The 13,379-nt window shown below is 36.2% G+C and overlaps 1 protein-coding gene across 2 annotated transcripts in view; it reads right to left on the bottom strand.

Annotated features, from left to right (window-relative positions):
- Positions 1 to 13,379, bottom strand: part of LOC135197837 (tyrosine-protein phosphatase non-receptor type 23-like) — a gene marked incomplete in the record, with an annotated part of 242,063 nt that overhangs the window by 22,769 nt on the left and 205,915 nt on the right. For both annotated transcript variants that reach the window (XM_064224997.1, XM_064224998.1), the window contains 1 exon segment: positions 1,619 to 1,788. In XM_064224997.1, the coding sequence (XP_064081067.1) occupies positions 1,619 to 1,788 (170 nt within the window).

Here is a 13,379-nt window from a genome sequence, read left to right as displayed (position 1 = left end):
AGAGAGAGAGAGAGAGAGGCGTCTTCCGACGCTCCGAGTTAAGGACAGAGAAGTGTTCGTTTCGTTAAACGGCCTCTGACTCATGCCAGTAAATGTTTTGTTGATATTAATAATATAAGCCTATTTAAAGATACGTTTACTTTAATTAGTCTATATGATACGTAAATAGTAATCAAACTGTTCTTGTAGCCCTCAATATTTGGCAAAATCGAAGTATCCAAAGAGAGACATTATCCAGTACGTAATTTGATCAGAGAGAGAGAGGAGAGAGAGAGAGAAGAGGAGGAGAGAGACGAGAGAGAGAGAGAGAGGATGAGAGCAGAGAAGAAGAGAGAGACGCTTTGGCAACAATGGTCTCGGGGGTTTTTATAGCTTCCTTCTGCTTGATGATCGTGGATATTGTAGAAGGATTTCGACCATACTCGTTTGCCAAATCGACGATACGAACGCCACGTTCATGCTTTGCTATAATTTCATGTTTTGCTTCCATCGAAATCATTTTCTTGGGTTTTTTCTTATCACCTGCTTTGTCTTTAGCTTTGAGACCCATGGTTAATAATAAAATAGACAAAATAACACGAAAAATAGGCGCAAATACAACGAACTAAACAACGACGTGTTAACATGCAGCACCAACAAACAAACAGACTGAACGCCATTTATCAGTCGCCTATACAAAACTAACACTCATCGCAAAATCGTATCTCAAATATTTCGTTGTATATCAAAGCTTGTATTTTCGCAAATTTTCTGTTGTATCTCAAAACATTCGTATATTAGGGCAATCGTATGTCAAGTTTCCAATGTAATTTGATCAGAGAGAGAGAGAGAGAGAGAGAGAGAGAGAGAGAGAAGAGAGAGAGAGAGAGGAGAGAGAAGAGAGGACGCTTTGGCAACAATGGTCTCGGGGATTGACGTAACGTTTATTTTCTGAACAGATAGGACAGAGAAGTGTTCGTTTCATTAAACGGCCTCTGACTCATGGCAGGAAATGTTTTGTTGATACTAATATATAAGCCTATTTAAAGATACATTTACTTTAATTAGTCTATATGATACGTAAATAGTAATCAGCTGTTCTTGTAGCCCTCAAGATTTTGCAAAATCACTCCAGGTTGTACATAAAACTTCAAGAATGTAGTGTCACCAGAGGATTACAATAGTTTTTACCTTCAAGAACCAGCATTCTTTTATGAAAATACTCCAGGTTGTTAATAAAAACTTACAGGAAACAACATGTAGTGTAAACCAAAGGATTACAAGTTAAGGTTTTTATAACTTTTTATTAGTTTAAGACATATTTCCAAGCGTCGTTCCGGCTTACGACGATTTTCGGCTTACGACGCGTCTCAAGAACGGAACCCCCATCGTAACCCGGGGACTGCCTGTACTGCTAGTGATTGTAAGTAATAAAATAAAAGTTTTCAACACAAAATGTTCTAATTTTTCTATGCTTTCTTTCTTGGTTAAAGAATTCTCTTTAACTTCAGGTATGAGCTAATTAAGAGAATTTAGTTGCCCACCCTTTCAGCGCCTTGTAAAAACTACGGTACGTAAAGAAAAAAACCTGAAAAACTGTAAATACTTCTCACCCATAACTATCAAACAAAAAACTTACTAGCAAGAAGTTCCCTCATGTATGCAGACAGAACAGTAAAAACTGTGGACCTCCCTAATCCTGGGACACAATGAACCAGAACTTCACGTAGTTTATTCCTTTGTTGTCGCTGGAAAGTGTGAACATCGGCTATAAACTGCAACAGTGGCCCTGGACTTTCAGGCATTGCACTGAAAAAAATATTTTAAATATAATCCTTTTGTCATTAAAAAATATCAATAAAATGCTGATTAAATACAAATAAATCCAGCATTCTACTTTAAACATAATGGAAAAGTATCTTCCTTATTAACTAATAAAAACTGCTTGAATGAGATGCAGGTAGGATTAGGTTCTTTGCATGCATGCCGGAAGCTAAATTTTGACATAAATCAGTTTGCAATTCAGTATACAGGTACAGTGGACCCCCAAATTCATGGGGGATGCATACCAGGTACAAAAAAAAAAAAAATAGATAGAATCTGCAAATACTTAGAACCCCCTCTAAAATTGCTTATGACTGCCTATCTTGAAATTTCAAATACCAAATGAATACTTAAAGTATCATCCTACATCAAATATACCTTCAAACCATCTTATACATTTTACCATTGGAAATATATACGTAGAGCCAATAACAGAGAGAGAGAGAGAGAGAGAGAGAGAGAGAGAGAGAGAGAGAGAGAGAGAGAGAGAGAGAGAAGTTACAAGGAGTTACAAGGATTAGGATTAGGATGTCTCGAAGACTTGTTAGTCCATCCGAGGAGACATCGTGTGCTCACTTATCTGTAGGAGCAGATTTTACTATGCATTCACAGTTTCTTAATGATTTTGTCTAGCTTTCTTTTAAACTCTTACACACTGTTGCTGTTTGCAACTTCTGGTGGTTTATGCCACGTCACATATCTTGTATGTGGAGAAGTTCCCACTATGGGATGTGTTGTATCTCTTCAGTTTTAGTTTCCATCCATTACTTCTTGTCTGGTTTTCATTTAATGTAAATAGGTTGCTGTCTACTTTTGTTATGCCTTTCAGTAGTTTAAATGTTTCTATTAGTTGTCCTCGCAATCGTTGTGTTTCTAAGCCATTACATGTTCAGGCTCTTTAGTCATCTTCAGTAACCTATTTGCCTGATGGATGGAATTAACTTTGTGGTTCTTGCTGGTACTCCTAATCTATTTATGTCTTTTCTTAGTGTTGGTGACCAAAACTGTACTGCATATTCAAGATGTTTATTTTGTTTATATGGTGTTTTTACGTAGCATGGAACCAGTGGTTATTCAACAACAGGACCAACAGCTTTATGTGACTTCCGAATCACATCGAGAGTGACCTTTTATCACAAGAAATATACATCTCTAACCCCTCAATGGAATGCCTGAGAATCGAACTCGCGGCCACCGAGGTGGCAGGTCAAGACCATACTGATCATGCCAATATTTCCTTGTTTCTGTATTTGAGAGAGAGAGAGAGAGAGAGAGAGAGAGAGAGAGAGAGAGAGAGAGAGAGAGAGAGAGGCCATTGAATGGCAACAGCATTATTTGACCATCAAGAGTGAAGTTATTTATGAATTATTTAGAGAATATGTAATATGAGAGAGAGAGAGAGAGAGAGAGAGAGAGAGAGAGAGAGAGAGAGAGAGAGAGAGAGAGAGAGAGAAACTCCTTACGATATCAAAAGATTGAAATGACCTTATATAGCCAACACTTCTTCCCCTCCCATAAATATTTATATCTTTTCCAGAGAGAAGAAAGAGAGGGCTGAACAAAGTATCTACTTGTCTATCTATCAATCCTTTGGCAGAGAGAGAGAGAGAGAGAGAGAGAGAGAGAGAGAGAGAGAGAGAGAGAGAGATAAAAGAACGGCAAAATAAAACCCCTTATCACTGCCTATCTTGAAAGTTCAAATACCCAATGTATACTTAAAGTATCATCCTACATCAAATATGCTTTTGAAATTATATTATTAATATAATTTCAAAGTCATCTTAAACATTTTACCACTAGAAATATAAACGTACACCCAATAACCACGAAGAGTGAAATTATTTATGAATTACTTAGGGAACACATAATATGAGAGAGAGAGAGAGAGAGAGAGAGAGAGAGAGAGAGAGAGAGAGAGAGAGAGAGAGTGTGTAACTCCTTACAATATCAATTAAGTTTAATAAGATTAAATTATGTTATGATTAATACCAATTCTTTAAAGAGAGACATTCCTGAGAGAGAGAGAGAGAGAGAGAGAGAGAGAGAGAGAGAGAGAGAGAGAGAGAGTTACAAGAATTAGGATGGATGTCTCAAAGACTTGTTAGTCCATCTGAGGAGATATCGTGTGCTCTCTTATCTGTAGGAGCAGGTTTTACTGTTCCTTCACAGTGTCCTAATGATTTTGTCTAGCTTTCTTTTAAACTCTTCCAAACTCTTGCGGTTTACAACTTCTGGTGGCAGTTTATTCCACGTGTCACATATCTTGTATGTGAAGAATTTCCCACAGTGGGATGTGTTGTATATCTTCAGTTCTAGTTTCCATCCATTATTTCTTGTCTGGTTCTTGTTTAACGTAAATAGGTTACTGTCTACTTTTGTTATGCCTTTCAGTATTTTAAATGTTTCTATTAGTTGTCCTCGCAATCATCGTGTTTCTAAGCCATACAAGTTCAGGCTCTTTAGTCGTCTTCCGTAACCTACTTGCCTGATGGATGGAATTAACTTTGAGGCTCTTGCTTGCAATCCTTCTAATCTATTTACGTCTTTTCTTAGTGTTGGTGACCAAACCTGTACTGTATATTCAGGATGGGGTCTAACTATTGATGTGTAGAGATGCAGCGCCATTTCCTTCTTTCTGTACTCTTTTTGTATCCCACTAGTTTCTGTGCCTTCTTTTCAGCTTTTATGCACTGTTTTGTGGATTTGAAGTCCATGGCAGTAATCACTCCAAGGTCCTCCTCTTGTGCTACACTATTTATGTCATTCCCAAGCAGCATGTAGCTGGCATGAGGGTTGTTTGTTCCTATTTGTAACATTTACACTTATCTACAGGGTGTTTTCGAAATTAGAGGGCCCCCCTCTACAGCATAAACTAAAATTGATATGGACAAAAACAAAAGTAATTCAGAACAGGTATTTATCTAAGTTTCTCTCTTTATTTAAGTTTCTCTCTGAGTATTTAATATTTTGTGTGGCCTCCATCTGACTGTACCACAGCCTGCATTCTTGAGGGGTATGATTTCAGCAAATCACAAATAAGCTGAGACTCAAACTCCATTTCCCTGAACACTTCGGTCACCTCTCTTCGCGGGTCGTCAAAGCCTGGTATACCATCATAGTTCACTGTGCGAGCTTCAACACGCTCCTTTAAGATACTATACCAATGTTTTCACACACATTAAGGTCAGGGGAGCTACCTGGAAATTTACTAGATGAGAAGAAATTGATAACACTGTTTCAAAGCAGCTCCTGTGTCTGAAGAGCCTTGAAACATGGTTCCTTATAATGCAAAAATGTGACTTCTTCAACAGATAATACATTTTCAGGATCTGTGAGGAAAGGAAATACTCCACCAGTAAGCACAGTTTCTCTGAAGTATTCGCTATTCCATGACTGTCCTTTTTCTTTGATGATCCACATTAACTGTCTGGCTGTGAAACAGAGAAAAATTCCCAAACATTCAGGAAATTTCACAACTTGGCGATAGCGCACATCATCGCTGATATCATCCAACTTTGCGGCCCAAATGATGTAATTTTTATGATTTGGCTTCCTGACTGTGTAAATGAAGAATTCATCTGATGTGGCAACATGGAGAAAGTCAGCTTCATCCCAATCTTTAAGAAATGAACCACAAAACCATGCACAATCTTCTCTCTGTTGCTGAGTGATGTTGGGCTTGCTGATAACATGAAATGGCTTGATACCAGATTTTTTCAACTCACGATATACAGCACTATAACTTCTCTTCTTTCCCCTTTTTGTTTCTAGTTCAAGCGCCAATTCACATAAAGACTTTCTTGGTCTACCCACTGCCTCACCTATGATGTCTTTTGACTCCTGAGAAAGGACTTCAGGCCTTATTACGAGATTTTCACTCTTTTCGCGATGACAATCATATGGATTTTTGTTACAGTTTCTTTTCACAAAGGATTCATCTCTTTTAATGTATTTAGCTATCCAGGAACATGAAATGAAGGATGCACCAGCATCCCTGGCCTCTCTGAAGGTTATAGCCCGGATACGGTCAATCCATCCGATTTCTTCCGAGTCGTTAGCTATGGCTGTATCTAACTCCGTCACTCAGTCTGAAAATACAAGAAATGTAAAATGAAAAATAGCTTAATAGAAACTTAAGAAAATGTACTTGGAGATAGGCTATAGCAGAAAACTTCACAACTTCACATTTTCGAAACACCCGGTATGTTAAAAGTCATATGCCATTTTTTTACCACTTTCCTATTTTCATTACATCATTTCTTAAACTTTCCACCGCATCTAGGTCTGCTGCATCTACACCTAGTTTGGTGTCATCTGCAAATTTGGCTATCCTGCTAGTTAAGCCTATATCAAATCAATGTCATTACTGTAAATAAAAAACGAGAGGGCCAAGGACAGAACCTGAGGAACTCCGCTTGTTGCATCCGCCCAATCTGATTCTTCACCATTTATTACAACTATCTGTTTTCAATAAGTTAGGCAGTCTTCGATCCAGTCTGGTATTTCTCCTACAATTCCTAAAGCTCTAACTTTTGTCATCGGTTTCTAGTGTGGGACTTTGTCAAAGGCCTTTTGGAAATCTAAGTAGAGTATATCTATTACTCTACTACTGTCATAAATACCAAGCATGTTATGAAAAAACTCCAAGAGGTTTGATTGGTAGGATCTGTTCTGTCTGAGACTGTGTTGGCTGTTTAACAACAAGTTGTTTCTATCAATGTAATCCACAATTTGCTCTGCAATTATGGACTCAAAAATTTTGCAGACGACTGACATTAGACAGATTGATCTATAATTTCCCAACTCTTCTCTTGGACCTTTTTTGTAAAATGGGGGCACATTACCTAGTTTCCATCCTTTTGGTGCCATTCAGCACTTTTTCTATACAGTTTATATAGGTGAGGAACTATCTTCTCTTTTAGCTCTTTAATTTCTCTTGGATAAATCCCATCTGGGCCAGGAGATTTGAACTTGTTGAGTTTGTCTACTATGTTTTAATGTCCTCTTCTGTAAAAATTATTTTGTCTTCGTCCAACGGTTCTCCCCCTTCATAACAGAGAGAGAGAGAGAGAGAGAGAGAGAGAGAGAGAGAGAGAGAAAAAATTTTTTTTTATAATCCTTTGACCCAAAGATAGCAACAATTTTTACAGACTCACTAGATGGCAACACCCGCCCCCTTGCTGTAAGGTTTCTTGACATTTGTGACAGCTCCACCCTAACCCCTCTCTCTAGTCCAAATGTTAAAAAGACAGGGTTTTCCTTCATTCTTACATAATTTTTTTAATTTATAAACTAAAAATCTTACTAATTCGCTATGGTATTTTCTTTTAATGAATTGATATTATTGCTGTTTACATTAATATTATTAGAAAATGAATAAATCATATATTTACCATACAAAAAACATACATCATGTACTATCTCACTAAGAGAGAGAGAGAGAGAGAGAGAGAGAGAGAGAGAGAGAGAGAGAGAGAGAGAATTATTATTTTTATTATTTATAATATAATTCAATCTTATTAAACTTAGTACAGTATTAACCAATATTAATATTTGAAAATTAGTAATCATTTTTGTATCATAAAAATGTACTAAGTAGTGAAAATAACACCATAATACACTATAAACTCTGTTTTTTTCCATCTGTCCATCCGCCTGTGGTGTTTGCGTATGGTAACACTGCGTCCTGGACTTTAGATAGTTACGGTATGTGTAAGTTTTAGGTAAATAAAAGGATATCTGGGAGTACATTTTCAACTGAAAAGTGTTTTAATAAATTACAGTATGCGAATTACACCGTTAATATTCGAAATAGGATATTATTATTATTGTTGAATGTAAGCAACGTAACTATGTAAAGCCCGGGACGCAGAGATACCATACGCAAACACCACAGGCGGATGGACAGATGGAAAAAAACAGAGTATACGTAGTTAGTGAATATTAATAACTGAAAAACCAGCGAATGAGAGAGTCCTCCTGCTAATAATTTTTAGATAGGTTCCACAGAAAAATCTGCGTATGAGCGAGTCCACAAATCTGGAGAACACAAATGGGGGGGTCCACTGTATGTATGAGCTACCCCACACCCAAACTCCTTTCACCTAAAGCCTACCATGGTTTTATCACCATGGTTATATTTTTATGCAGCAACTTCCTTATCAATCTTTAAAATACACAATGCTTTATAGTATTATGTAATTTGTTTTACCTAGAATTTAGTAAATTTTCCTTTTTACAATCTTCTGTTCCCTTGCCACAAATTATACTTACCAAGCACTGCATCACTCATATTGTGCGGTAGACTAAACAATGTTGCTTTGAAGAAATTTACCAAACAGGTATTATTAACCCTCTGTTATATTGTGATCATTGATTGCCCATTTCGCTGTGTAATATCATGGTAACCTTGTGTACATAACTTACCTTGTTTCATTCATTATGACATTAATGCAAAGACCCAATACGTAATTTTTTTTTCTCTTTTTTTTTTTAGTTTTTATTGAGTATCATACTTATATATTTACAGTACACAGGAAAATATTTTTTCACTGTTGATATATTTCATTTCAAAATTAAATGAGCTCTTTCTGGTGGGGCTGTTTGGGTCCTCCCATGTGAGTTTATCTTCTCCTATCTGCCAAATCTATAACAACAACAGAGATAAAACCATTTCTCCCATTACAGATGCCAAATAAATATCAACTTTTTCACTGCGCAGAATTCTAAGTCAATTACATAGGTTCATGATTGATCAACTTTTTATGCAATAACAAGGAATGGAATCACATTTTCTTCCATTTCCCTTTCTACAAATATCTTGATTTCTTAATATCATAGAAAAGAATAAATTGGTAAGCAAGGAAATATGAAATAAAGCATAACACAGAGTAAGTACCTATGAAATAATGGTAAATTAGAATCGTTGGTTAATACTGATAGTAAAACACTAATAACTGCAATAAAATAGAGTACTGGGTAAGTAGTAAGAGATTAAAAACAGATATTGCAGCAATAAGGGAAACAATAGAATCTGGGGAAATAAAGGTGGTGAGATGGATAAAAGGAAAGGATCAAGTAGCTGATGTATTAACTAAACCAGGAGTTTCAGGGGAAAATATTAGAAATTATGAAGAGGGTAAAGAGTTGGAGAGCAAAAGAAATTAGAGGGGATTGGGTTAGGAAGCAGTTGGAGGGGAGGGAGAAAAATAAGTGTGATTATATATCAATTTAGTGAGATTTATTTTATTTTTATCATTGTTATTATTATTTTCTGCATTGTATTGGTGAAATGTGGTTGATGATCAATGTATGAGAAACAAGTGTTTGGTTTTGGAAACTCTTATTGTATTTGTGTTGTGACATCATAGAAAACAAGATGGCGCTGGCAGTGTCGGGTGGAAAGGTAAACAATAACAGAGACAGAGGTGGAAACGTGGTACTGTTGATTGGTTGGGTAACAGAGCGCCAGTGTTGCCAAAGCGCAGAGAAACGACCAAAAGTGCGGAGAAGATTCGAGGGGGAGTCATTGAATGCAGAGCTGAGGTCTGCACTCCTCACGTATGCGATGTTGTAGGTCCGCATATATATTTATGCTTTTAACATTTTTTTCCATTAATAAAAAAAGATTGAAATTATATATTTTGGAAAATACTAATATTTTTGGGAAAAAAACTAAAAAAAAAAAAACATTTTTACTAGTCTCGAGTGTTCACGCGCCAATATCAGATACGATCATACGATTATCAATTAAGAACCGGTTTTGACAACAGCAGATGACGTAACCCAAACGTGATGTGTTACAATGGATTCATTCTTTAGGTCCAGTAATCTTCAATTTGCCTTTGTAATTATATATATAGGTTAGTAAAATTTGGTGAATTAATCTTAGGGTGATGACTGACTTACATTATTGTAAACTTAGTCTTGTTTAATGAGTTTTTATTTATTTATTTATTTATTTGAGAAACAACTGCAAATATGCATTAGGTAATTGCATTAGTTGAAGTGATTCAATTGATTATAACCGAATAAGTTTCAATATCAGTATGCTAGGAAGTGGTGTATTATAATCGTGGATTTTCTTTATATTGATGTAGCTTATTGATAAAAAAGGACCAATTATGATGTGCTCTTTTCCAATTTTTTGGAACTCATAACCCTGAATAGGGCATTCGTTTGGCTTAGGATTACCACATGTATACCCTAAATCATGCATAATATGCTGCCCATTCTCTTGGGAAAATATCTCATTTCAAAATATCCGGATCATAAAAGGTGGCATACAGACCTGCATGTTTCATATCGTTTTTGTCTGTTTACAATGCTTATGACATCTATTTTAAGCCTAGACCTATGTTATATATTAGGTTGTTTATTATTATTATTACTTTAGCAAACGTTTTGATTTAACATACAGCATGTTACCTAAAGTGATAAATGTGGCTTAAAAAAGAAAAAAAAAAAGAAAAAAATAAACTACTTATGGAATATCGCAAGGATTTATGGAGCTTGTCACTTACTCTGTGGGGAACGCAAAGTAAATGAATGAAAAGCAACCATTTTGTAGTAAAGAAATACATTTCAGTGCAGTTTTTTTTAAACTTCCCACTTTTTGCTGAAAACTTTATGAATAAATTTACTTTCCCGTGTTCACTTTGTGGCCTAATTTACGCATCAAATCATATATAACATTCAGAACTATAAAACAGTAACTATACACACACACACACACACACACACACACATATATATATATATATATATATTAATCTATATATATATATATATATATTATATATATTTCAACATATATACATATATTCTCACTCTCATATAGAATAGACTATATATATATATTATAGCTAATATATATATTCATACATATATATATATATATCTAGTATAGATATCTACTCTATATAGATATATATATATATATAGTATAATATACATCGATATATCAAATATAACATATATATCATATATATATCATATATATATCTCTATCTACATATATACATATATACATATATACATATCTATCTATATATATATATACTATATATTATATATATATATATTATATATAGATATATAGTATATCTCTCTATATATATATGTATATATATTGTAGACGTTTATAGATCGTTCGTCTACCCCGCAATTAACTAAATAATTTGATTGGAAAACGGCAGCCATTTCTTTAGAATATCAGCTGATTTTAGTAACCACGCGGGGAAACCCAAAACCCGCCAGCTAGAGATAGGAAGTTCCCCAGTTGGGGGAAAGAGTCTTTTATCAGCTGTAGGTGACGTATCTCAAAAGGGAGGGTGTAGGCAGATTGGTACTTCTTAGACCTATACCTTAAGCTCTCTTTCCTGTGACCCCTCTGCTGGCTGTATCTTGCTTGTTTTCCAGGATTTGCTGATCGTGGGGGTTAAGCTGACCTCCAACCCCCAAGCAACCCAACTGAATTCTGTCTCAGTCGGCTGCGAGACGTGATCTCGGACAGAGGTCAAATTACCTGCCTTCCTGTTAGGCCTACCCAGGGTGTGAGTGGCGCGCCGATGACCCAGGCCTCAGACAAAGGGGCCCCCATACTTTGCTACAAAGAGCCACATTTTCTACAAAGGTCTACACTGAACACGACATCCAGGTACGTCTTGTGGAACAGCATATTGCCAGTCTCTCTCTTATCACCTATTATAATTTTGATCCTCATTCTCCCAATTCAATTTCCAGCAACAAAAGGAATTCATCCTTTTGTTCCCTCTCACTGCCTCATGGCCGCATGCTTCCCCTTGTGTGATCGTCCCAGACCAATGGAGTCATTGCATACTTCAGTGAAACCTTAAAAGTTCCTTCTCCCCAGTATTAGAGAATTAATTAATCAAAGCAAGAAGTCATTTTTTCTTTTATCTCGTTTAATCTGGGATTCATTTCCAGATTCCATGAGTCACGTGCCGTCTCTGCCCGCAAGTGTGCATTACCCAAGTTTTATGAAAATCAGCTTGAATTGAATGAGACTATAAGCCCCAACGTGGGGGCCAATATCATTTAACTATTCTCCAGGCCAGCACGGTCCTTTTTTTGTAAATAAATAGTTGTTAAGTAACGAGCTGAGTTTTCTGGCGACCTTCCCTCTAAAGAAATTAATAATAACTTTCAGCTTACGGTAAGTTAAAGCAATTCCCTCTTGAAATCCCTAAATTACTTCCGTTTACGTATCTAGCCTCTCTCAAGGCCGCTATATACGTAACATTGGCGACCTTGCCAGGATATGAACCTAGCTTGCTTAAAAAAAGCTTGTAAATCACGTTATCCGTTGTAAAACGTAAACTGTAAATTATTTTACAAAGCGTAAATCAAGCACACTTGCAGGGAAAGAAGACACACTGACTCACGGTAAGGTATTCCATTCATTAATATGATTATTTATAACCTATGTTAGCTTAAGGTACGTTAAGTATTTTTATTTAGAAGTGTTTTAAACAAATGTGAAGGTAGAAATATTATTATATTGTAACAGCCAGAGCGCCGAGCGAATTCTGTTATTTTATAAATCGCATTGTGCTCGTCGGACGAGACAGCACGTGTACAGATAGATGCCAGAAAGGACCAGATCAAACTAGGAAGTGCTTTGCCAGGGTTTATTGCTGTATTAGAAAGCCTAGCTAGTTGGAGGTGTTTTATAATAGTTACGGCAAAAGAAGTGTACAATTCTTTGTCTGTGATATGTTAGGGTTTCATTTGTAACTTAGTTTCATTCCAAGTGTTGGTAACCGCTACCTCTCAGCTAATTCAGCTTAGCGCACTTTCGCGCCTGCGCGGTCTCAACCAGCCTTCGTTTTCGCTCACAGCGGCAGCCATGTTTTTATCCCTTTCAGAATTATCTAAACCATTTAAGCAAAGTAACGTAAGTCTCAAAGTTTTAACGTAAATAAGATCGATCTTGGTACTGGTATCTATCGTCCTGCCAGAAAAATTAACGTAATTCGCCTTGAATAAGAAAGTAGTATTTTGTGTTGTTAAAGGCCTTCGCATATTTAGAGAATCAGCTGATTCGCCATCAATGCTAGCACACCGTGGTGCTAACCCCGCTCTTCTCGCCTCACGTGTTTCTCACCTCGCATCGCTCACTCGCGCGCTGAGCGAAAATTTCATTTCACTTAACGTAACCTCATACAATTGTTTGCTAACATCGTTTTAAAATCCTTACCGTCATTTTTCACTTGTCCTTACGTAAAGTTAACGTAAATCTTAAAAGTAGAGTAAATTACAAGAATTGTTAACGTAAAACGCGTCTTTGTAAAATTCATATCGAAACGCAAATCATTTCATAAGCGCAAGCCGCTAACATTAACGTAAACATCGTTCACCGCGAGCGCGTTATCATTTTTCATAAAACGTTATCAAAAGCAATTCTTTCGTTCACGTAACGTAAGTAAATCATTTAACGCAAGTTGCGTCATATAAACGAACATTAGTAGTTCAATTCAAATATAAGGGAGTTCATTCATATATCATTTTTCACCTCCCTCTACCGAGAGAGAGAGAGAGAGAGAGCGAGAAAA

The sequence above is a fragment of the Macrobrachium nipponense genome, chromosome 21 (assembly GCF_015104395.2).
Source record: "Macrobrachium nipponense isolate FS-2020 chromosome 21, ASM1510439v2, whole genome shotgun sequence".
In the NCBI taxonomy this organism is placed as follows: domain Eukaryota; kingdom Metazoa; phylum Arthropoda; class Malacostraca; order Decapoda; family Palaemonidae; genus Macrobrachium; species Macrobrachium nipponense.
This window is presented reverse-complemented; position numbering and strand designations above follow the sequence as displayed.